At 41.8% G+C, this 22,635-nt stretch overlaps 1 protein-coding gene across 1 annotated transcript; it reads right to left on the bottom strand.

Moving 5' to 3' along the window:
- On the bottom strand, positions 1-17,988 carry LOC139262232 (T-cell leukemia homeobox protein 3-like). Its single transcript, XM_070877375.1, has 3 exons — positions 17,583-17,988; positions 13,942-14,179; positions 1-211 (listed from the first exon to the last, which is right to left on the bottom strand). The coding sequence occupies exons 1-3, from the start codon at positions 17,986-17,988 to the stop codon at positions 1-3; spliced, it is 855 nt and encodes a 284-aa protein (XP_070733476.1).
- Positions 17,989-22,635: the final 4,647 nt, after the last annotated feature.

Here is a 22,635-nt window from a genome sequence, read left to right as displayed (position 1 = left end):
TCACACTAAAGACGTGACAACTGGGATCTTGGCGTTCTCATCGGCCCAGGGCTGCAGGTTCTGCAGGGCGTAGAGCGACGAGTTGTGGAGGCAGAGAGGATCGGGTTGGATGGAATCGTTGAGGGATTTCTGGAAGGCGTCATGTTGCAGCTGTAACATCAGTCTGTTGGCCTGCTGTCTCTCGGCCTCTCGCTCCTCTGCCGTCTGCCGCCTGGGTGAGATAAACACAATAACCCCGTTAGATCAGAGGCCAGCCCGTGACACCTCGGGCCCAGTCAACAGCAAGGGATGGATCCCATCTTGGCTTCGCTTTTTCAGCCCTTCCTTGCTCACTGTGTTACTCAATTAGCCATTTTGGTCCGCATTACCTCGCTCTATTAATGGCCCCATTGCAATGTTTTCAAAGCCTCCAGGAATGGATGGTTCAATATCTCAAATAGGCTGCAATCAATTCTAATAAACGGAAGTCCTTTTATAACACTGCAAGATCAGGAATCTGATCAGGAATAATACAGGTTGCTGCAGTCATGTTCCAAGATTGGCATTCTGCCTCCGATACAGACCTTGTATAAAAGGAGCCAGGTTATCCCAGGTATCAGTTACCTGGTCACACCTTACAACAACAACAACAACTTGTATTTATATAGCGCCGTTAACGTAGTGAAACGTCCCAAGGCGCTTCACAGGAGTATTATGAGATACAAATTTGACACCGAGCCGCAGCAGTAGAAATTAGTGCAGGTGAGATATGGTTTAAGGAGCGTCTTCAGGGAGGTAGAGAGACGGAGAGGTTTAGGGAGGGAGTTCCAGAGCTTGGGGCCTAGGCAACAGAAGGCACAGCCACCTATGGTTGAGCGATTATAATCAGGGATGCTCAAGAGGGCAGAATTAGAGGAGCACAGACATCTGGGGAGGGGGGTGGGGAGGTGTTGTGGGGCTGGAGGAGATTACAGAGATAGGGAGGGGCGAGGCCATGGAGGGATTTGAAAATAAGGATGAGAATTTTGCTTAACCGGAAGCCAATGTAGGTCAGCGAGCACAGGGGTGATGGGTGAGCAGGACTTGGTGCGCGTTAGGAGTTTTGGATCACCTCTAGTTTACATAGGGTAGAATGTGGGAGGCCAGACAGGAGTGTGTTGGAATAGTCAAGTCTAGAGATAACAAAGGCATGGATGAGGACTTCAGCAGCGGATGAGTTGAGGCAAGGGCGGAGACAGGCGATGTTATGGAGGTGGAAATAGGCGGCCTTAGTTATGCTGCAGATATGTGGTCGAAAGCTCGTTTCAGGATCAAATATGACACCAATTTTCCTCTAACCTGCTCCTACTCGTCACTTTACAATCTCTTCAATTCGTTGTTTTATTAACCCCACATCCCAATCCACACCGACAAAGATTTTCCAATTTACATTTTAAAGAAGTAACGAATCTGTAACTCGGTTACACTCAGATCCAAGGACAGACGTCACTCAGATCCAAGGACAGACGTCACCTGTGGGTAGAAGGGGCGAGGTTCAGTTGGAGCGGGACACTCCAGTCAGCGGCCTCCAGTTAACCACGGGTGCTGGGGGAACCTGGACTGCACAGCGCCGATATAATCACATATAATTAGAATGCAAACAGAGCTGAATGGGACGGGCAGTTTGCCAGGTTTAGGTTTTGGTTGCTAAATGAAGCGCCATTAAAGGAAACATTTCTATTGGTTAATGGTGATTTGGCGAGCCGAGGACATGACACGGGCCCACAGTAAAGCTGCGAGTAATTGGGGCTCAGGACAGAAGAAACTCCACTCCCGTGCGGGTTGAAACTGCAAGTAACGGGGGTGGGGGAGAGAGCTCCTGTCAGCTGGGGAAATATCGGGTGCTGGCCAATTCAAGAATAAACGAGACTTTAAATAAATGCAAAGATCGCAACGGCTCTCTAGTAACCTGTGTTAGCCACAATGTGGGAAGGCTTTCTATTTAACCGCAGTACAGAAGGTGGACACTTATCCATGATATCTGTGCTCTTTGCTGGAGCACTCCAGAACTAATCCACTGTCCTCCTGTCTCCACACAAGCCCGTCTCTTCTTCGGATTCAAATATTTATCTCTTTCCCATAAAAGATGCAATGGTGCCGGTGTCAATCGCTCACTCTGGGAGAACAGCGCATGCTCCAATGATAGTCATTCCTCTAACTTCCCTCCTCGCTCTCTTAGTGATCAAATTCGTTTCATGACCCAATCCTCACTCACTCTCCAACCAGAGGAATCGTGTTGGCAATCTCTGGCCAAATCCTAAATGCATTCTGAAAAGAAAGGGCTTATAATGTCACTAAATTGCGAACCAGAGGAAATTCTCCCCCTCCAGTTTTACGGTCGCCTCCAAAAACAGTAAATGATTAAAACATGACTTCACATTACTGTTGTGAAAGACACGCATCTTCCTTTTAACATCGGCAACCTTTCACCTTACAGAAAACAGGCGTCAGCACTCAGATAACAGGGCAAGACAAACTTAAAATGCAGCAAGTCTGAAAATGCTGGAAATACAAAGTGTGCAATGGCATGGGGTAAGGTTCCGTGTGTCGACCCCTGGGCAGAGCCCGACAGACTGATCAAGACCTGTGACATCAAACTGCCTTTCAAACCACATTCAAAACACTACAGAGGCTGGAATCTGAGTCAGAAACAGAAGCTGCCTGATGTTTCTCTGATGAAGGAATAGGCCTAAAAAGTCAACAAAAAGTTTCCCTCTCTTTAAAGAGGAATGTACCTAATATTTCGTGTATCAATCTGCCTTTCCTCTTTCCCCAGGATGTGAAGTATTTACATTTGCGTTTCAATAAATGCATTTCAAAGGGTGAATGGATGAGTGCAATAATTCCGATGGCTTTGTTCAGAATGGACATCACTGGCGGGTCACTGGAACACGCTGTATTATTAGTGCCGCTGGGTTGGCGGTCAGTACACTATTTATATGCCTGGTTTTGTATTTTCACTCTGCCAGCTTGGGTTCCAATTATGAGAGGTACAATCTGACTTGTATTAATTGGTTCACCCCGAAAATCTAAACCTGTCCCTTGTGTATCAAAGTGGTAGACGCCTCCATGAAGGTTCCTCCATTTCCTGCTTCTAGCATTGCACCTTTAGGATTTCGTTAGAAGCAGCGAACGGAGTGAATCGTCACCAACATGCTTACACCGAGGACCATCCGCGCCTGGGATAGATGCAAGCACACACCACGACTTTCCTCATCCACTTTAATGGATGGGCGGGGACCTGCGTTTCCTGACATGCCTGCCCTGGAGTGGCGAGCTGGAAGTGTTTACTCCGATGGCATTATGCAGCGGGACCAGAGAAATTCTTGCCAACAGAATATGTGTTTTTAAAAATCATGGCAGTTAATGAGTTTCTAAGTGACACAGCCTGGTTTTAGATTATCCACCAATCCGAAAAATAATCATTCACCACTACTCTCTGCTTTTTGTCCCTTAGCCAATTTTATACCAATGCTGCCACTGTCCCTTTAATCCCATGGGCTTTAATTTTGCTAACAAGTCTATTATATGCTACTTTGTGAAACACCATTTGAAAATCCATATACACAACATCAAATTTATTACCCATATCAACCCTCTGTTACTTCATCAAAGAATGTGATCAAGTTAGTCAAACATGATTTACCTTTAACAGACCCATGCTGACTTTTATTTATTAGCCCATACTTTTCCAAATGTCAATTTATTTTGTCTCAGATTATTGTCACTAAAAGTTTCCCCACCACCGACGTTAGGCTGACTTTTACAGCCCTTTTTTGAACAAGGGTGTAACATTTGCAATCCTCTAGTCTTCTGGCAGCACTCATATCTGGGAGGATTGGAAGATTATAGCCAGAGTCTCCAGAATTTCCACTCGCACTTCCCTCAGCAACCTAGGATTACTCACATCTAGACTGGATGACTTTCCTACTTTGAGCACTGCTAATCTTTTAAGTACCTCCTATTTATCTATTTCTATCCTATCCAATTTCACTACTGCCTTCTCCTATACTGCTACATTGATAGCATCCTCTTTAGTGAAGACAGATGCAAAGTACTTGTGTAGTACCTCAGCCATGGCCCCTGCCTCCATGCAATCTCCATTTTGGTCCATAATCAATCCCACCTTTTTTGACAATCCTTTTCCAATTTATGTGTTTACAAAAGACTTTTGGGTTACCTTTTATGTTGGCCTCTAATCTATCCTCAGACATTCTCTTTGTCCCCCTTATTCCCTTTTTTAGATTGCTGTACTTTCTATATTCAGTTTTGATCTCTACTGTATTATGATTCTTACAATTATCATAAATCTTCTTTTTCTGTCTCATTTTAACCTCTATCTCTTTAGTCACCAGTGTACTCTAGCTTGGGATGCCCTTCCTTTAATCCTATGGAAATGTGTCTATTCTGTAAACGAAGAATCTCCTCATTGAAGGCTTCCCTTTGTTCAATTCTGTGCTACATTATTCCATAATTTGAATTACCGTTTTGCCTACAAATTTTCGATTCCACTACACCTGGGCCATATCATTATTCAACTCATTGAAGTTAGCTCTCCTCCAGTTAAGTATTTTTACACTTGATTGCACCTTGTCCTTTTCCATAACTATTCTCAAGCTACTATTATGATGACCGTTCCCTAAATGCTCTCCCACTGAAACATGCTCCATTTGCCCCATTTAATTCCCCAGAACTAGGTCCAGGACTGCTTCCTTCCTCGTTGAGCTGGAAACACACTGATCAAGGAGGTTCTCTTGTATGCATTTTAGGAATTCCTCCCCCTCTTTTCCCTTTATACTGCTACTATCCCAGTCTATATTCGGATAATTGAATTCCCCCATTATCACTACTCTTGCATTTTTCTGTAATTTTCCTGCAGATTTGGTCCACTATCTACTTCCCATTTTTTGTGGCCTATAATATATATTGAATAATGTAATAACTCTTCTATTGTTCCTTAATTCTAACCAAATAGATTGTGTCTTTGATTCCTCAACTACATCATGCCTCCTCAGTGCTATAATAGTTTATTTGATCAATACTTTCACCCACTTGTTTTAATTTTTCTTCCCTATCTATCCTGAATACTTTGTAACCAGAAATATTAAGTTTACAATCCTCCCCTTCTTTGAGCCAGGTCTTTGTTATTGCCATTATATCATAGTTCCATGTGGTGACTTGTGCCTGAAGCTCACCAATCTTACTGAGCACGCTATGTGCATCTATGGACATGCATTCCAAACCCATCCTGGTCTACGTCATATTTTCCCCCAGTCTGATCTCTCCTGTTTCTGAATTATTCTTTTCTTTAGTGCTATTTGCCTCTCTTAGTCCTATGTGCACCTTGTTTTTTCCTCTCTAATGTTTCATCCTGGTGCCCTTCCCCCTACCAAATTAGTTTAAACCCTACACAACAGTACTAGTTAAACTTCCCACTAGGATATTAGTCCCAGCTCTGTTGAGGTGCAATATTACCACCTTGAATAGGTCCCTCCTGCCCCAGAACTGGTCTCAATACCCCAGGAATCTGAAGCCCTCCCTCCTGCACTATTTCTTCAGCCCCATGCATTAACCTGTTTATCCTATTTTTCTCTACTCATTAGCATGTGACACTGGGAGTAATCCAAAGATTACTAACTTCCTCTCTAGCACCTGAAAATCTGACTGTAGAACCTCAACCTTTTTCCTTTATAATGTCATTGGTTCCCACATGGGTCAGAACTTCTGACTGTTCCACTTTCCCCCTCAAAATGTTCTGCATCCTCTCAGTGGTGTGCCTTACCCTGGCACCAGGGTGACAACACACCATGCAGGACTCACATTGGTGGTTGCAAAAATGCCTATCTATCCCGCTGACTATCGAATCTCCTATGATCTTTGCATTTCTACAATTTGCTGTGTCCCCTGTGCAGTTAATTGCCCACACAGTGCCAAATTAAATTGGCAAAGGTAAGCTGGAGGACAAGTTCATGGAATGCATTTGAGGCCGTTTCCTAGAACAATATGTCATGGAACCAACCAGGGGACACGTTATTTTAGATCTTGTATTGTGTGATGAGACAGCACTAATTAGTAATCTCATAGATCCTCTGAGGAAGTATTTCACATTGAGTTTGAGTGTAAAATACTTCAGTATGAAACGAGTGTTTTAAACTTAAATAAAGCTAATTACATAGGTATGAGGGGCCAGTTGTCTAAGGTAGATTGGGAAATTAGCTTAAAAGGTATGATGGTAGATAAGCAGTGGCAGACATTTAAAGAAATATTCTAAAATTCTCAACAAATATACATTCCATTGAGAAATAACAATTCCACAGGAAAAGTGATCCATCTGTGGCTAACTAAAGAGGATAGTACTAGCTTTAAAGAAGAAGCTTATAATGTTGCAAAGAATAATCATAAGCCTGATGATTGAGGGAGTTTTAGACACCAGAAAAGGATGAACAAAAAATTGGTAAAAGGGGAGAAAATATATTATGAGAGTAATCTCGCAAGAAATATAGAAACAGATTATTATAAGAGCTTCTACAAGTATGTAAAACGGAAGAGAGAGCAAAAATAAACATTGGTCCCTTAGAGGCTGAGACAGGTGAAATTTTAATAGGGAATAATGGCAAAGACTTAAAACAAATATCTTATATCTGTCTTCATAGCAGAAGAGACAAAAAGCATACCAAAATAATGGGGAAGCATGGGGCTAATTAGAGTGAGGCACTTAAAATAATTAATATCAGCAGAAAGAAAGTACTTGAGAAACGAATGGGACTGAAAGCGAACAAATCTGCACCAGATGGCCTACATCGTAGGGTTTGAAAAGAGGTGCCTGAAGAGGCAGTAGATGCATTGGCTGTGATATTTCAAAATGCTCTAGATTCTAGAGCGGTTCCAGCAGATTGGAAGGTAGCAAATGTAATCCCGCTATTCAAGAAAGGAGGGGCAGAGAAAACAGGGAACTACAGACCAGGTAACCTGACATCAGTCGGTGGGAAAATGTTGGAATCAATTATTAAGCAAGTAGTAACAGGGCACTTAGAAAATCATAATATAATTAGGCAGAGTCAATATGGTTTATGAAATGGAAATCAGGTTTAACATATTTATTAGAGTTTTTTGATGAGGTAACTAGCAGGGTAGATACAGGGGAACCAATGGATGTAGTTTATTTGGATTTCCAAAAAATATGCAATAAGGTGCCACATAAAAGGTTGCTATGCAAGATAAGAGCTCATGGGGTTGGGGGTAATATATTGGCAAGGACAGAGGATGGGTTAATGGACAGAAAACAGAGAGTAGGGATAAACAGGTCATTTTCCGGTTGGCAGACTGTAACTGGTGGGGTGCCACAAGGATCAGTGCTGGGGCCTCAGCTATTTACAAACTATATTAATAACTTTGATGAAGGGACAGAGTGCAATGTATCCAAGTTTTCTGACAGTACAAAGCTAGGTGGGACAGTAAGCTGTGTGGAGGACACAAAGAGCCTGTAAAGGGATAGAGACAGGTTAAGTGAGTGGGCAACAAGGTGGCAGATGGAGTATAATTTGGGAAATGTGAGGTAATTCACTTTGGTCAGAAGAGCAGAGAAAATGAATATTTTTTAAATGGTGAGAAATTATTAAATGTTTAGAGTGTTCAAAGAGATTTAGACAAGAAACACAGAAAATTAGCATGCAGGTACAGCAAGCAATAAGAATGGCAAATGGCATGTTGGCCTTTATTGCAAGCGGGTTGGGATACAAGAGAGTGGAAGTCTTACTACAATTGTACCGGGCTTTGGTGAGACCACACCAGGAGTACTGCGCACGGTTTTGGTCTCCTTATCTGAGGAAGGACATACTTGCCTTAAAGACAGTGCAACGGTGATTCACTAGATTGATTCCTGGGATGAGAGAGTTGTCCTATGAGGAGAGATTGAATAGATTGGGCCTCTATTCTCTGGAATTTAGAAGAATGAGAGGTTATCTCATTATAACATACAAGATTCTGAGGGGCATTGACAGGGCAGATGCTGAGAGATTGTTTCCCCTGACTGGAGAGTCTAGAACTAGGAGGTATTGTCTCAGGGTAAGGGGTTGGCCATTTAAGATTGAGATGAGAAAGAATTTCTTCACTTAGAGAATCTTTAGAATTCTCTGCCCCAGAGGGCAGTGGATGCTGAATCATTGAGTATACTCAAGGCTGCGATGATCGATCTATGGGAATCATGGAATATGCGGATTGGGCGGGAAAGTGGAGTTGATGTTGAAGATCAGCCGTGATATTGAATGGGGAGAAGGCTCTTATACTCTTATGTTCTTATAATTTGGGTGGAGTGGATGGGGATGGGGTGGTGTGAGGGGTCAGTTCAGTAATTAAGGTTGTGGGGGTGGATCATTAGGGACATGTTTGTGAATGAAATGTGGATTGTTTTGTGGTTTGAAGGCCCCGACTAGAATGTAAATAACTAGAGAGCAAGGTGCAGTGCTCATTGTTCAGGGTGGAGCGAAGTGGCGAGTGATTATCGGGTCAGAAGGTTATGGGTTGAAGTCCCACTACAGAAACTTGAGCACGAAAATCTAGGCTGACTCACTGGTGCAGTACTGAGGGAGTGCTGCACTGTCGGAGGTGCCGTCCTTCGGATGAGATGTTAAATTGCTCTCTCCCAAAAGATCCCATGACACTATTTCAAAGAAGAGCAGGGGAGTTATCCGTGGTGTCCTGGACAATATTTATCCCTCAACCAACATCACTAAAACAGATTATCGGGCATTATCACATTGCTGTTTGTGGGAGCTTGCTGTGCGCAAATTGGCTGCTGCGTTTCCTACATTACAACAGTGACTACACTTCAAAAGTACTTAATTGGCTGTAAAGCGCTTTGGGATGTCAGGTGGTCCTGAAAGGCGCTTTATAAATACTTCTGTCTTTCTTTTATTAAAAATACATCTGTCATTATATGCAGTTAAATTATCCGATTAAATTATGTAACACGGGGAGATTTCTCCGCTTAGACTTCCGGTGGGTCTCACAGATAATATTAGTGGATATTGGAGCGTGCGCGGTGCCTAATGGATGGAACTTATGTCGAGAACATTTTGTTCAGTCCAGTCACAGGCCATACAATTGCTGATGGTTTCACTTTACACTGCACCCTGTGCCGGCAGCCCCTGGGTCCAGAGCCCAGACTCCTAGTGCTGGCAGCGGCACAGGTGAGGTGTGTGATCGCAACAAATCTGTACAAGATTCTTCACGCTCCGCCATGCACCAGCCTGCCCTTGAGTTATTTTATTAATCCTCTGGAACATTTCAAATGCTATCTGTTAACCCATTACAAACTCTCCTTGTTCGATTCATGTAGGAGACACATGATTCATGTAGGAGTACATTCAGTAGTTGGTAAATATACAACTCCGATGAGACATTAGGCGCTAAGATCCTCTTAAAACAGTTTAGTTACAGCACGTAGACGGTGCGACTGTGAACTAAAATCGGGAAATGGCCAGGATACAGAGTAGGGCCGTCAGTATCTGAGAAGAGGGGATGGGTGCTCTGTCAGGCTTGCTGGGAACTGTCTTCTCTCGGGTAATGACCAACCTTATGAATATTTGTTTTTCTGCGTTTGATATCTATTTAAAAAAAAAATTGACATCGGTTGGGGAAAATAGGGAAATACCTAAACACGTGTTTGTGAGATTTAAAATGTTTTCTTTAAAATAAATATTTGTGTTAAATATAGAGATAAACATATATGTACGTACGATGCATGTGTATGTAGGACAATATGTACACATATATATTTACTCTAGAAATGTATCATATTGGAGCAGAAGTATATATATGTGTGTGTATGGAATATATACGCGTGTGATATACGGGAGTGTGGATTTTAGTTGTACAGTATCCTGTGTAATTGATGTTGTTATGATCGGTTCGAAGTTCACGTTGTTTACCGTTTATTCGTTCAATATTAAAATAGAACAGAAAAACCGATGCTTCTTTGCAGCCTATTAAAACAGGCACACACACACCTCACCCACAAACATTCTCACACACAAATACACAAACACACACTCTCAAACACAAGCACTCTACCACGCACACATACACACACTTTCACACTTCCTCAAGCTAACGCACACATTCTTGATACGCACTCGCACACTAACACACACTCACACATACTCATTCTAACACACACTGTCACAGACACTCTCACAGACACACACTCTAACACATAATCTCTCAGACACTCACACACAATCGAACACATTCTCGCATACATTCTCTCACACACACTCACCCACGCACACATACTCACACACACTCTAACACATGCAAACACTCACACACTCTCTAACACACACATTCACACACCCTCTCTAATAAACACTCCAACACACACCCTCTTACACACACATTCTAACATACACTCCCACAGACTGTAACACACACATTCTAACACACACTATTTTGCATACACTCACACACACACTCTAACATATATTCCCTCACACACACTCTCGCACACAAATTCTAACACACACTCTCGCACACACACTCTCAAACACAAACTGTAACACACACTCACACACACTCACACACACTCTTAACACACACAAATTCTAACAACACACTATTGTGCACACACTCACACACACACTAACACATACTCCCTCACACATTCACACACTTTAGCACACACAAATTCTAACACACACTCTCACACACACAATCTAACACACACGCTTGCGCACACTCTCACACACTCTCTTGCCTACAGACACACACTAACAAACGCTCTCTCACACACATAATCTAACACACACTAACAAACGCTCTCTCACACACACAATCTAACACACACTCTTGCGCACACTCTCACACACTCTCTAACACATTCTCTTGCACACACACACTCACACACGAACACACACTCATACACGCACACTCTGACATACACTCTCACACACTCTAACACATACTCTCTCACACACACACTCCAACACACACTCTCACTCTAACACACTCTCTCACGCACACACTTTTTCTCGCACACATTTTAAAAGCGCCCTGTGCTCAGAGTTTAATAATGAATCACGAGTGCACCGCATCCGATCTGCAGTATTTTCACAGCAAAACACATTCTAATATTTAGCCCTGATTTAAGGTGCTGCACTCGCATCTCTATCATCTAATTCACCGAAGGCGACTGCTCCATTTCAGGGAGACAGAGAAAAATCCAAATGTACATGTTGCCATCATTCATCCTGTAAATCTCCCCTGGCCTTCAGATTTATAACAGCAGGAAACCCGGCGAAATAAACATCATCCCTTTATTCACAGTTGCCTGTTTGGCGGCGGGAACTGCAGCCAGTTCCGATAACAGATTGCCCAATAACACTGTTGCTGCTGTTTACTGATGTTATTACAAATGCTATCATCTTGTCCAGAATCTATTATGTTTGACAGAGAGCTGTAAATGGGTCAATTCCCGCTAACGAGCCATTAGTGTCAATCTCTGCATGCACAAGTACTTTCTGTATGTCCACGTATATTCCTATTTCTCAATAAATAAAATCCTGAAAAATTCAGTTTGCTGTCCCAGTTAGAATCGGCTTTAGACATTTCTAATTGCACTTTTCAGGACTTCGTGTCCCGATATTCAGACACCTTCTAACACCCCAACAGATTGTTTATTAATCAACAATATATTCACACCAAAATACAGATTTAGGAGAGAGAAACGCTTCACGCTCATTGCAAACAGACCTTCTTCGCCCATTGAATTGAATCTAAAGATAACTTCGAACAAGAGGGCGGTGTTATTATTAAAAATAATGAAAGTTTCCTTAATTCGTTTACTTTATTTATCTCTTTTTAATTGTATGGTAACATATCCCTCCTCCCCATTTCTCAGGTCTGTAGTTTACAGATTTAGTCTATTTTTTCCGTTCTTATTCGACCTCTCGGAAAGTAATAGTTTCCCCATCAAAGAGGGGTTATTACTGGTGAGAAAGTTAATTAAAACAGCCCTACGGTACAAAGCCTGATTTTACAGACAGCCGTGCCTTATTTAATTATTAAATAAAATGAAAATTACATGCATCAAAAAAACCTTCTGCAGAAAACCAGTCAGAGAACAGCTGCAGTTCCCTCTAACATCAACCCATCCTGAAATGATTAGGGATGGGGCATCTTTATCGAGAAGCTCACAAGGACAGATTTCCCTTCCCCACATCTGCCCTCTCTCTCTCACACGGACACAGACACACTCAAAATTCAATTTTGCCACAGAACCACCAGCCTCGATGAGGGATTCACCAATGAACAGATTACTTTGCAGAACATGTACTTGTTCAATTACAGAGCAGGGGAAATAATTATATTTTACATCCAAACTTTCTTAAGCTTAACTTGCCTTTTAATTGTATTATATCACACAGAGTCCTCAAACCCAATCCCCCAAATCCTACCTAGACAATAACGACACCTCAGCCCTGGACTTTAAAAATGCCCGTGTATTGTCACGGATTAAGAAGCATTTTGTAAACAATTCGGCTAAAACACGAAATGATTTCTGGTCCGAGTTCAATTCTTTGGACCGTGATTTTAAAATTTACTAACGTTTCCCTCGCCTCATCACTCCCAGTATAATTAAAACTTACTGTTCCTCCCCCTCCATCACTCCCAGTATAATTAAAACGTACTGTTCCTCCCCCTCCATCACTCCCAGTATAATTAAAACTTACTGTTCCTCCCCCTCCATCACTCCCAGTATAATTAAAACTTACTGTTCCTCCCCCTCCATCACTCCCAGTATAATTAAAACTAACTGTTCCTCCCCCTCCATCACTCCCAGTATGATTAAAACTTACTGTTCCTCCCCCTCCATCACTCCCAGTATGATTAAAACTTACTGTTCCTCCCCCTCCATCACTCCCAGTATGATTAAAACTTACCGTTCCTCCCCCTCCATCACGCCCTTGTATTTTTAATTCGAATAATTTTACTCTTGTCACTCCTTGTATTTTTAAATCCATTAATCTCACCTTCTCTCCACATCACTCCCTTGTATTTTAAATTCATTAACTTTACTCTCTATCTGCCACTCTCCTGTATTTTAGATGTATTAATTTTACGCTCTGTCAATCCCTGTATTTTATTCTATTAATTTTATTCTCCATTCTCGTATTTTAATTGTATTAATTTTGCTCTCCTGGTGACTCTCCCCTGTATGTTCCGATCTATTAATTTTACTCTAGCTTGCTGTAATTCTGTATTTTATAAGCATTATTTTACTCGCCCCATCATTCTGCTGTATGTTTAAATCTATTAATTTCACTCTCTCTCTCGCTGTCACTCCCTGTATGATTAAACGCATTAATTTTACTCTCGCTCTCTATCACTCCCTGTATATTTAAATGTATTAATTTTAATCTTTGCCTATCTCTCCACGCATGTTAAAATGTATTAATGTTACTTTTTTGCTGTGTTACCACCCTCTATTTTTAAATGTATTAACGTTGCTTTATTTCCCTGCAATTCTCAGCATTGTTATGTATAATTATAATCTAGTTGCTTGTCACTCAACCGCATTTTAAAATATATTAATTTAAAGTTAGTTCTTTGTCATTGCCCTCCAATTTTAATATATAAATGTTACTCTCCCTCCCTATTGCTGCACTGCCCTTTTATGTATGAATTGTACTCAATTTCTCTCTCTCCTGTCACTCCCCTTTATGGTTAAAAACATTCATTTAAAGCGAATTTCTTGTTACTCCCTCTATTTTTAAATGCACTAATTTAACTGATTCTCCCTCTGTTTACTGTTGTATTAATTGTACTCTCAATTTCTCTCTGCATCCCTCTCCTCCCTCCCCCTCTATCTCTCTTTCTGTCTCTCTCTGCCCCTTGCACATTTTAACCGCGTCTGCCTTCACTCACCTCCATTTAGTCCTCCTGTTCTGGAACCAGGTTTTGACTTGAGCGTCGGTCATCTTGAGGGACTTGGCGAGCGCCGCTCTCTCCGCCGAGGCCAGGTACTTCTGCCGGTGGAACCTCTTCTCCAGCTCGCAGATCTGGATCCTGGTGAAGGAGGTTCGCGGCTTCTTCCGTTTCGGAGGGGTCCTGTTCTGGTAAGGGTGACCGATCCGCCGTGTCACCGTGAACGGCGTCAGGGCAGCTAGCAGAAGGAAATAGAACAGGGCACCTCAGTGACCTCCAGCAACATAGGCAGGGGCGAAATCAGGCTCCGTTTCCAAAGCAAATGTTCCTTCTGAATATTATTCACATCTAAGTGTTATATATTTTTTCCCTGTAGGGATACAGACTCTGCATTTCGACCACAGGACAAGAAAACACTCTAAAGAATAAACCGTAAAGGTACACACACACATACATATACACAGACAGACACAAAGACACTACAGCTCACAGACACACATACATATACACTAACTTTCAGGAGTGAAGTTAGAAAACACTACGGGTGGTAGAAGTTTGGAACTCTTCCGCAAATGGCACTTGATGCTAGATCAATTGTTAATTTTAAATCCGAGTGAGAGATTTTTGTTAACCAAAGGTATTACGGTATATGGGCAATGGCGGGGATATAGAGTTAGGTCGCAAATCATCCCTGGTCTGATCACTGAATGGCGGAACAGGCTCGAGGGGCTCAATGGTCTATCTTCCTGTCTGCCCAGACTGGCCAGAGATTCCAAACCAGCAACAGAAAACCATTGAAATTTGAACTCTTCGGATTTATTAAAAATTAAAAATAATTCGAGTTTTGCTGTTATAATTTGGAATTCATTTAATGTTTAGCAGGCCGGAGCGAGGAACCAATATAACGTGCTGAAGGTTTGGACACACGCGGTTACTTTATATCGAGGCTGCCGCTCCGTCTGTGAAATCTATCCAACTTTTCTCACATTCACCTGTTTTTTAAAACGTAATCTTCAAAAAATATCCCTTATAGAGAACGCTTGATTTGGAGGCCGCAAGTACAATTTTTGACCAATTCAGATATATGTGGCGCCCGTGCAAGGAGCTACACTCTGATCTAGTGGTCGCTGAGCGCAGGCTGCCGATGGCACAGTTCGGGGCCGCAAATCTAGGGCCACAAAGTGAAGGGGGTAATGGAGAGCGTGCAACTCACGCAGGGAGATTCCCTCGCATTAAACTTGTAACAGCACAAATGATAGCGAGTAGCGAGTGCCGAGGTTAAGGTGCCCTTTGGCAGTGTGCTGGAACGGTTTAAATCTTTCCTTTCCTTCTCCCGAGATCTAATGTGTGTGGATTATTGAGGATTTACATTATTGCATTGTAAACCAGAACCCTCCAGTATATATATCCTAAGCGCCCATCCCAACCACACGGGGTATGTTTAAATCGGTGCTCTTTTAGAACTGGGAGGCACATTATAAAAATACTTGATTTGAAAATTAAAACACATCAAGGTATTTCTTTGGGATAAGACCTGTTCTCTTTGGGATGGGACATGCTCACTCGGGGATGGGACATGTTTCTCTGGGATGGGATCTTTTCTCTCTGGGCCTGGGACTTGCTCTCTCTGGGATGGGACCTGTTTCTCTGGGATGGGATCTGTTCTCTCTGGGCCTGGGACTTGCTCTCTCTGGGATGAGACCTGTTTCTCTGGGACGCGATCTGTTTTCCCTGGGCCTGGGACTTGCTCTCTCTGGAATGGGACCTGTTTCTCTGGGATGGGATCTGTTTTCCCTGGGCCTGGGACTTGCTCTCTCTGGAATGGGACCTGTTTCTCTGGGCCTGGAAGTTGCTCTCTCTGGGATGGGACCTGTTTCTCTGGGCCTGGTATTTGCTCTCTCTTGGATGGGACCTGTTTCTCTGGGCCTGGGACTTGCTCTCTCTGGGATGGGACCTGTTTCTCTGGGATGGGACCTGTTTCCCTGGGCCTGGGACTTGCTCTCTCTGGGATGGGACCTGTTTCTCTGGGATGGGACCTGTTTCCCTGGGCCTGGGACTTGCTCTCTCTGGGATGGGAGCTGCTCTCTCTGGGATGGGATCTGTTTCTCTGGGATGGGACTTGCTCTCTCTGGGATGGGATCTGTTTCTCTGGGATGGGACTTGCTCTCTCTGGGATGGGAGCTGCTCTCTCTGGGATGGGATCTGTTTCTCTGGGATGGGACTTGCTCTCTCTGGGATGGGAGCTGCTCTCTCTTGGATGGGATCTGTTTCTCTGGGATGGGATCAGTTTTCCCTGGGATGGGAGCTGCTCTCTCTGGGATGGGATCTGTTTCTCTGGGATGGGACTTGCTCTCTCTGGTATGGGAGCTGCTCTCTCTGGGATGGGACCTGTTTCTCTGGGCCCGGGACTTGCTCTCTCTGGGATGGGACCTGTTTCTCTGGGATGGGGCCTAATCTCTTTGGGGTGGGACCTGTTTCTCTGGGATGCGACCTGTTTCTCTGGGCCTGGGACTTGCTCTCTCTGGGATGGGACCTGTTTCTCTGGGATAGGACCTGTTTCTCTGGGATAGGACCTGCTCTCTCTGGGATGGAACCTCTTTTCTCTGGGCCTGGGTCTTGCTGTCTCTGGGATGGGACTTGATTTCTCTGGACTGTTTTTTTCGACATAAATTGCAATTTATCCATTATATGTTTCTGTTTTGATTTGACCTTATTTTTAAACTGGACAGCTTGCAAACCATTTCCAGGTTACCCCGTTGTTTTATATATGTGAGTACATTACATCCGAATCGGCCCTTCCCCGCCGTGTCACTCTGTGCAGCGGTGCTGTTCCATCCACCCTCTTTAACTTAGTGTTAACATATCGCCAGGTCCGCGATTCATTGTTTTAAACTCTCAAACAGTTTTGTAAGTAATATTACATATTTAAATCTACTTGTTCGAAATTCGATTCCTTTTCCGAGTCAATTTCCGTTCACAAACCTCAGTCTCTTTCAATCCAACCTTTTCGCACAACGAAAACCAACTCATACAAAACCTGACTTTAAATATTAATTAAAAAATTGGTATGGAAATCAAATGAATTTTAAAATACCACACGTTTGAAAATGTCTCAGAATGAACGAAATGCGGTTTGCAAAGGTAGTGTTATGCATTGACTGAGCTAAATCCACACACTTTGCCAGCTGTCCAATCTCACACTCGGCATTGTGGACGTTCTGGGCAGATCATTTAAAGTTGGATGTACTTACATAGAAACATACAAAATAGGTACAGGAGTCGGCCATTCGGCCCTTCGAGCCTGCACCGCCATTCAATATGATCATGGCTGATCATGCAACCTCAGTACCCCATTCCTGCTTTTTCTCCATACCCCTTGATCCCTTTAGCCATAAGGGCCATATCTAACACCCTTTTGAATATATCCAACGAACTGGCCTCAACAACTCTCCACGGCAGGGAATTCCACAGGTTCACAATTCTCTGGATGAAGAAGTTTTTCCTCATCTCAGTCCCAAATGGCTGAGTTAGTTGTGAGGTTTTTGATGGAAAGAATGTGCCAACCCCGGACCCGCTGTGTCACATGCACGCTTCATTCTTGTGTTTACAGTATATTAAAACATAAAACTCGTTCCCCCTACCTGTCAGCCTGTCCTTAGCAAACCTCCTGCTGCTCTCCATCCAGGGGAAATTCAGGCTGTTCAAGCCGGCCATGCTAGGCATGCTGGGCACGGCGGCCTGTGGGATGGGACGGTGAGCCGGCACTCTGATCACCCCGGCCGAAGCCAAGCCGTTGACGTTCATACTCAGGTTAACACTGTAAGATCCGGACAGGCTGTCCTCGTACGTAGTAGCCCCCATGGCCGGATAGGCCGCCGCAAGGGTCGGGTAGGCGCCGCTGACCGGGCTGGCCAAGTAACCCGCCTCGGAAACTCTGACGCTGGATTGCAGGCAGCTCTCCTGGTCCGAACCACTGAGAATCTGGTCGATGCCGAAGCTGATGGGCTCGTGTTGAGGCTGTGTCTGCGTGTTCCCTGACTGATCCATCGGGATCCCCCCCAACCAAAGCAATGTTTGCCAGGAAAAAAAAAACACAATCTTTTAAGAGAAGCGCCTCGCCACTACTGCAAATCCACGAAGCATGCTCCTAGTTGGACTTTGAGAAGGTTGGACGGAGCAGGTGGGCTTTGATAGGGAGCTTCATCACTTTCAGATGCTTCCTACAGCATGCACTGGGTTCTGTTCCTTCAGACACACGGCCCTTCACTGGCTGAAAGCGAGGAGGTCTCCACCTGCTATTGGCTAATGCCTGGCAAATCCACAGGAAGGGGGAGCTAAGGGGCCGTGTGGATTTGTCAAGAATCTTAACGAGAGAATTCAATACAAGATCGTTGATAACGAAAACTATTTAAACGAAGCGTTTTATTCAGCGGCAGACTGTTAAATAGAGCGACATTTAAGACCCCGGGCAATCGATGGACCGACGGCCCAAAGTCCCTTGTCTGACCCACAGATTTATCTCGATACCAATGTAGACGGTCTGCTGGGTTTGAGCACTGAATAAGTACCGGCCACCTCCATTTAAATTGCTGTGAATGCCATTATATTTTAGTTAAAAGACGCCAGTCTCGGCACCTCAAACCCTTCCGTTATATCTTTCCTGAGGCAAACTTTAGAAAGACTTTCAGCGAACAGATGAGCGAAGAAGTCGTGTTTGGTTCGAGATGCCGTTTCTGTTCTTTGTCAAGTTTATTATTTAAAACAAATGTACTTTAGTGATTAACCCATCAACGGAAATGAACACAATTAATATGTTTTAACAAGTTCACACCTTGCATTTAACGACTGGAAAAGCATGCGAGTATAGAACGACACCGCCAGCAGACAATTCGATTGAATTGCTGTTAAAATAAGCGTTCGTTTACATTTCTATGATTTTGAATTATCTTCGCTCGTTCAGAAATAAATAAAAATTAATTAACAAAACCACGGGAGCCACAGAGCGAATCTTGAAACTTCCAACATTTCCCAGTTCAATCTTGTTTATCTATTGGGAAAACGTGCAATCGCTGAACAGGAAGGGGAACGGATTTAGAGATTTTAGGTTTGTGCTGGGAGGGGAGATGTTTGGAGGGATCCCCAGTCTCTGAATGAGCCGGTATATGGTAGGAAAAAAGGAACATGCCCCCCGATTAATAACTATTTTTCACAACTTTCCCCGCCTCGAAAGCCAATTTATTGAGATGATATATACATATAAAAAGTTTGTTTAAAACAAGTTGGAATTTGGCAACACTCCCTAGCCACGCCCAGTCCAATAAACGCTATAAGTGTTGGGAATCAAACAAGGTTAGACTGCCACGGTCTAGCTGTGCAGTCACTTATCTCTTTATAAAAGAAATGAAAAGAGGGAATACAATTTTACATTAATAAAATCAGCATTTTATCAGCGTGTGTTAGGAACCATTTCGTGATTTTATAAAAACAGTAACAAGGCGAGGGTTATTAGTTTTTCAGAACCTTCGTATTCAATTACACAAACACGCTGAATAATTTAAATGACCGCAATAAAACAGCTCAACACAGAGGCGGCTTCAGAACCCATCGCTGTAATTTGCTGATTGCTGTTTAGAAGATGCATCGGAACTGGTTAAGTGGTCCTGAAATGTCAGGGCGAGTCCTTTCCAACAGTTTTTAAAAATTAGTTGGATGAAATGCCAGGCACTTAACAAAAATTGAAACAGATAACAGGCCTCCTCAGTCAGAAAGCCTGCCTCCAAACTCCATAATTGGAAAGTCTCGGCTTAACAAGAATTAATTTCCTTACAAGGAATTTTAAACTGCAATTTTTCATTATACATTTCATTAAATTAATCAAGACATTTAGTGTTTATTTGTTTTTCAGAAACTGATCTGTATTCGCCCTGAATCTATTTTCTAAACCTTTTAGAATAAGTCACTTTTTCTACATTTTCTACAGTTTTCTGTGAGTATCTTCATTTCAACCGATTTTCCGTTTCTGATCACGAAACCTGTACGGAAATAACACCACGGATAATTAAAATACATTCATGAGACTTGCTCAATAAGGAACTTCCCAAATAAAATACACAAATTACAACATTTAATTCACACGAACAGTGTTGTAAATGTATATATCACTCTATATCACGCATTAGAACGGCTCGAGCAGAGAAGCATTTAAGATTGATTGAAGTAAGCTCGTTTAGCAATAAAGTGTAAGGCTGAGCTATACAGCGTTTATTCTCTCACTCGCTCCCTCTATATATACAACATTAAACTGTAAGTACTGTTTGTATATATTTACAAAATTGCACATATACTATATGTACGGTTTAAAATACATAAATATTGTTTGTATATATGTAAAAATTAAATATAAATTATGTAATTTTTGTGTATATATACAAAATACACTATATCTGGGGTTTGTATCTATGTAAAACATTAAATATATACTATAAGTAGTCTTTATATATATTTATATATATATATATATATACAAAGACAACATTAAATATATACGATGAATAGTGTTTGTATATACGGACAATATTAAATATACTCTATATGTAGTATTTTTATATTTACAGATTTATAAAAAAATTAAAACTGTTTGTTTATACGTACAACATTATATATATTATATATAGTGTTTGTTTATATGTACAACATTATATATATATATTATATATGGTGTTTGTTTATATATACAACATTAAATATATTATATGTAGTATCTGTATATATGTACAATATTACATATAAAGTCCACGTAGTGTTTGTATATGTATAGCATTAAACATAGACTATTGTGCAGTGTTTGCAAATACGGAAGAGTTAAATATACACGAAGTAGGTTTGTATATACGGACAAAGTTAAATATTGCGGTGAGCTTCAGATGAATCATTCGCTCCTTTTCTGGTCTAAAATATTTCTCCTCGTCCCACATTTTTCAAAGAGCTGAGATCTGAGTGAATTCGGCCTGAATATTTTCTGCTGCATTGATCACAGGGGATTGTCGGAGTAAAACCGGGAGACGCCGCCGACTGTACAAGTAACGCTGGACTGGAGCAAATGTGCATTCGTTTTTACAAATGTTCAGCAAAAGCCCCGAACGAACAATTTATAAATGTAAATACATGCACCTTCAGCCGCGGTGGTGTGACGAGAATCTATGGAGCGGGTCCACAGCCCTGGGGTGTTTTAATAAAAGACTTGATCGGAGCACTAGCAATAAGAGTTCAATTCCGTTCTAAAGCGGGACACCAAAACAAAACAGAATCAGCCTCTCTTTTATGATCCGTGTGTTGTTACCCGGACTTTTCGCTCAGTGTAAAAAAAGTGAGATTGCTGTTGAACATATGATGGATTTAGAGCCTGGGGACAGGGATCGCTCATCGACTGTCACCAGCCAGAAGAGAAGGGATCTCTCTCTCTCTCTCTCGCCCTGTCTGTCTCATTTCTAATGGATTTTTGCTGAGAGATTATCCTTCACTCAGCTTCCAAGGAGAGCAGAGGCCCTTCACAGAGAGAGGACTTTAATACCCTTGAACGGAGAGCACCTCTAGTCTATTAAATATAATTATCAGGATATATTAATAAACGATATGGTTGCGATGAATCTGATCAGTTACAGAAAGGGACCGGCAAGCATTGAGACCGCCCACGGTCTTTCCGATCACTGAACTAAACCCGTCTCCTTAACATGGTGAAGAAAGATTCATTAAAATATATCAATGGAACACGTAGTAATTTGGTCATTCAACTCAACTAAACGTTAAATAAGCGGCGACACCCCGTGCTGCTCGCGAGTGACAAGATCGCGGGGAAGGAAGCTACGATTTCGGGCTGAAATCCTTCCATCAGACCAATGTGTGTTTCACTTTGCATAAACCTGTCAATTGGATGTTATGCACATGGTCTGTAAACAGACAAACATTGTGCATGTCTTTATATGAACGAATATATACCCTGTGTATAACAATTGATACAGGCACATTTCATAAAATCTTATACGAAATGATTTTACAGGTGGAACAAATACATAATTGTTATAATATATGGACAGAATATATACATGAGTGCATTTCTGTAACGTACACACATACACTACACATAATGTGTAATTATTTGCACAAACAATACATATAATATATATTTCGTGTTGTACAAATATACAAACACTGCTTAAAGCGTATATTTAGTTGTGTACATATATACAAACACTATACATAGTGTATATTTTACATTGTATACACAAACACTACATATAGTGTATATTTATTATTATATATTATTATATATAAAATATAGTGTATCTTTAGCTTTGTACATATATGCAAGCACTACTTATAATGCCGATATATGTATACACTCAGAAACACTACATATACATATAGTGTATATATTTAATTTAGCACCTATAAACAACACTACCTTTTGTGTATATATTTAATTTTGCACATTAACATACAACCACTTCATATAGTGTATACATTTAATTTTGCATATATATGTCTATACACACTCCATATATAATACACACATATACAGGCATTGCATGGCGTGTGTCTATTCAATTTTCGATGTATATAAATCATTACATATCGTGTATATTTTAATTTTTCGCATATATAAAATGCTATTTAAACTATATATATATGTACATT

The sequence above is a fragment of the Pristiophorus japonicus genome, chromosome 4 (genome assembly GCF_044704955.1).
Source record: "Pristiophorus japonicus isolate sPriJap1 chromosome 4, sPriJap1.hap1, whole genome shotgun sequence".
NCBI lineage: Eukaryota > Metazoa > Chordata > Chondrichthyes > Pristiophoridae > Pristiophorus > Pristiophorus japonicus.
This window is presented reverse-complemented; position numbering and strand designations above follow the sequence as displayed.

Bases quoted from the DNA above. Each gene is read 5' to 3' on its own strand.
- LOC139262232 (XM_070877375.1), bottom strand. From the start codon at position 17,988: ATGGATCAGTCAGGGAACACGCAGACACAGCCTCAACACGAGCCCATC. The intron at 14,180-17,582 runs GTAGGGGGAACG...TCCTTCTGCTAG, and splicing joins TGCTAAGGACAGGCTGACAG to CTGCCCTGACGCCGTTCACG. The intron at 212-13,941 runs GTGAGTGAAGGC...TATCTCACCCAG, and splicing joins AACAGGAGGACTAAATGGAG to GCGGCAGACGGCAGAGGAGC.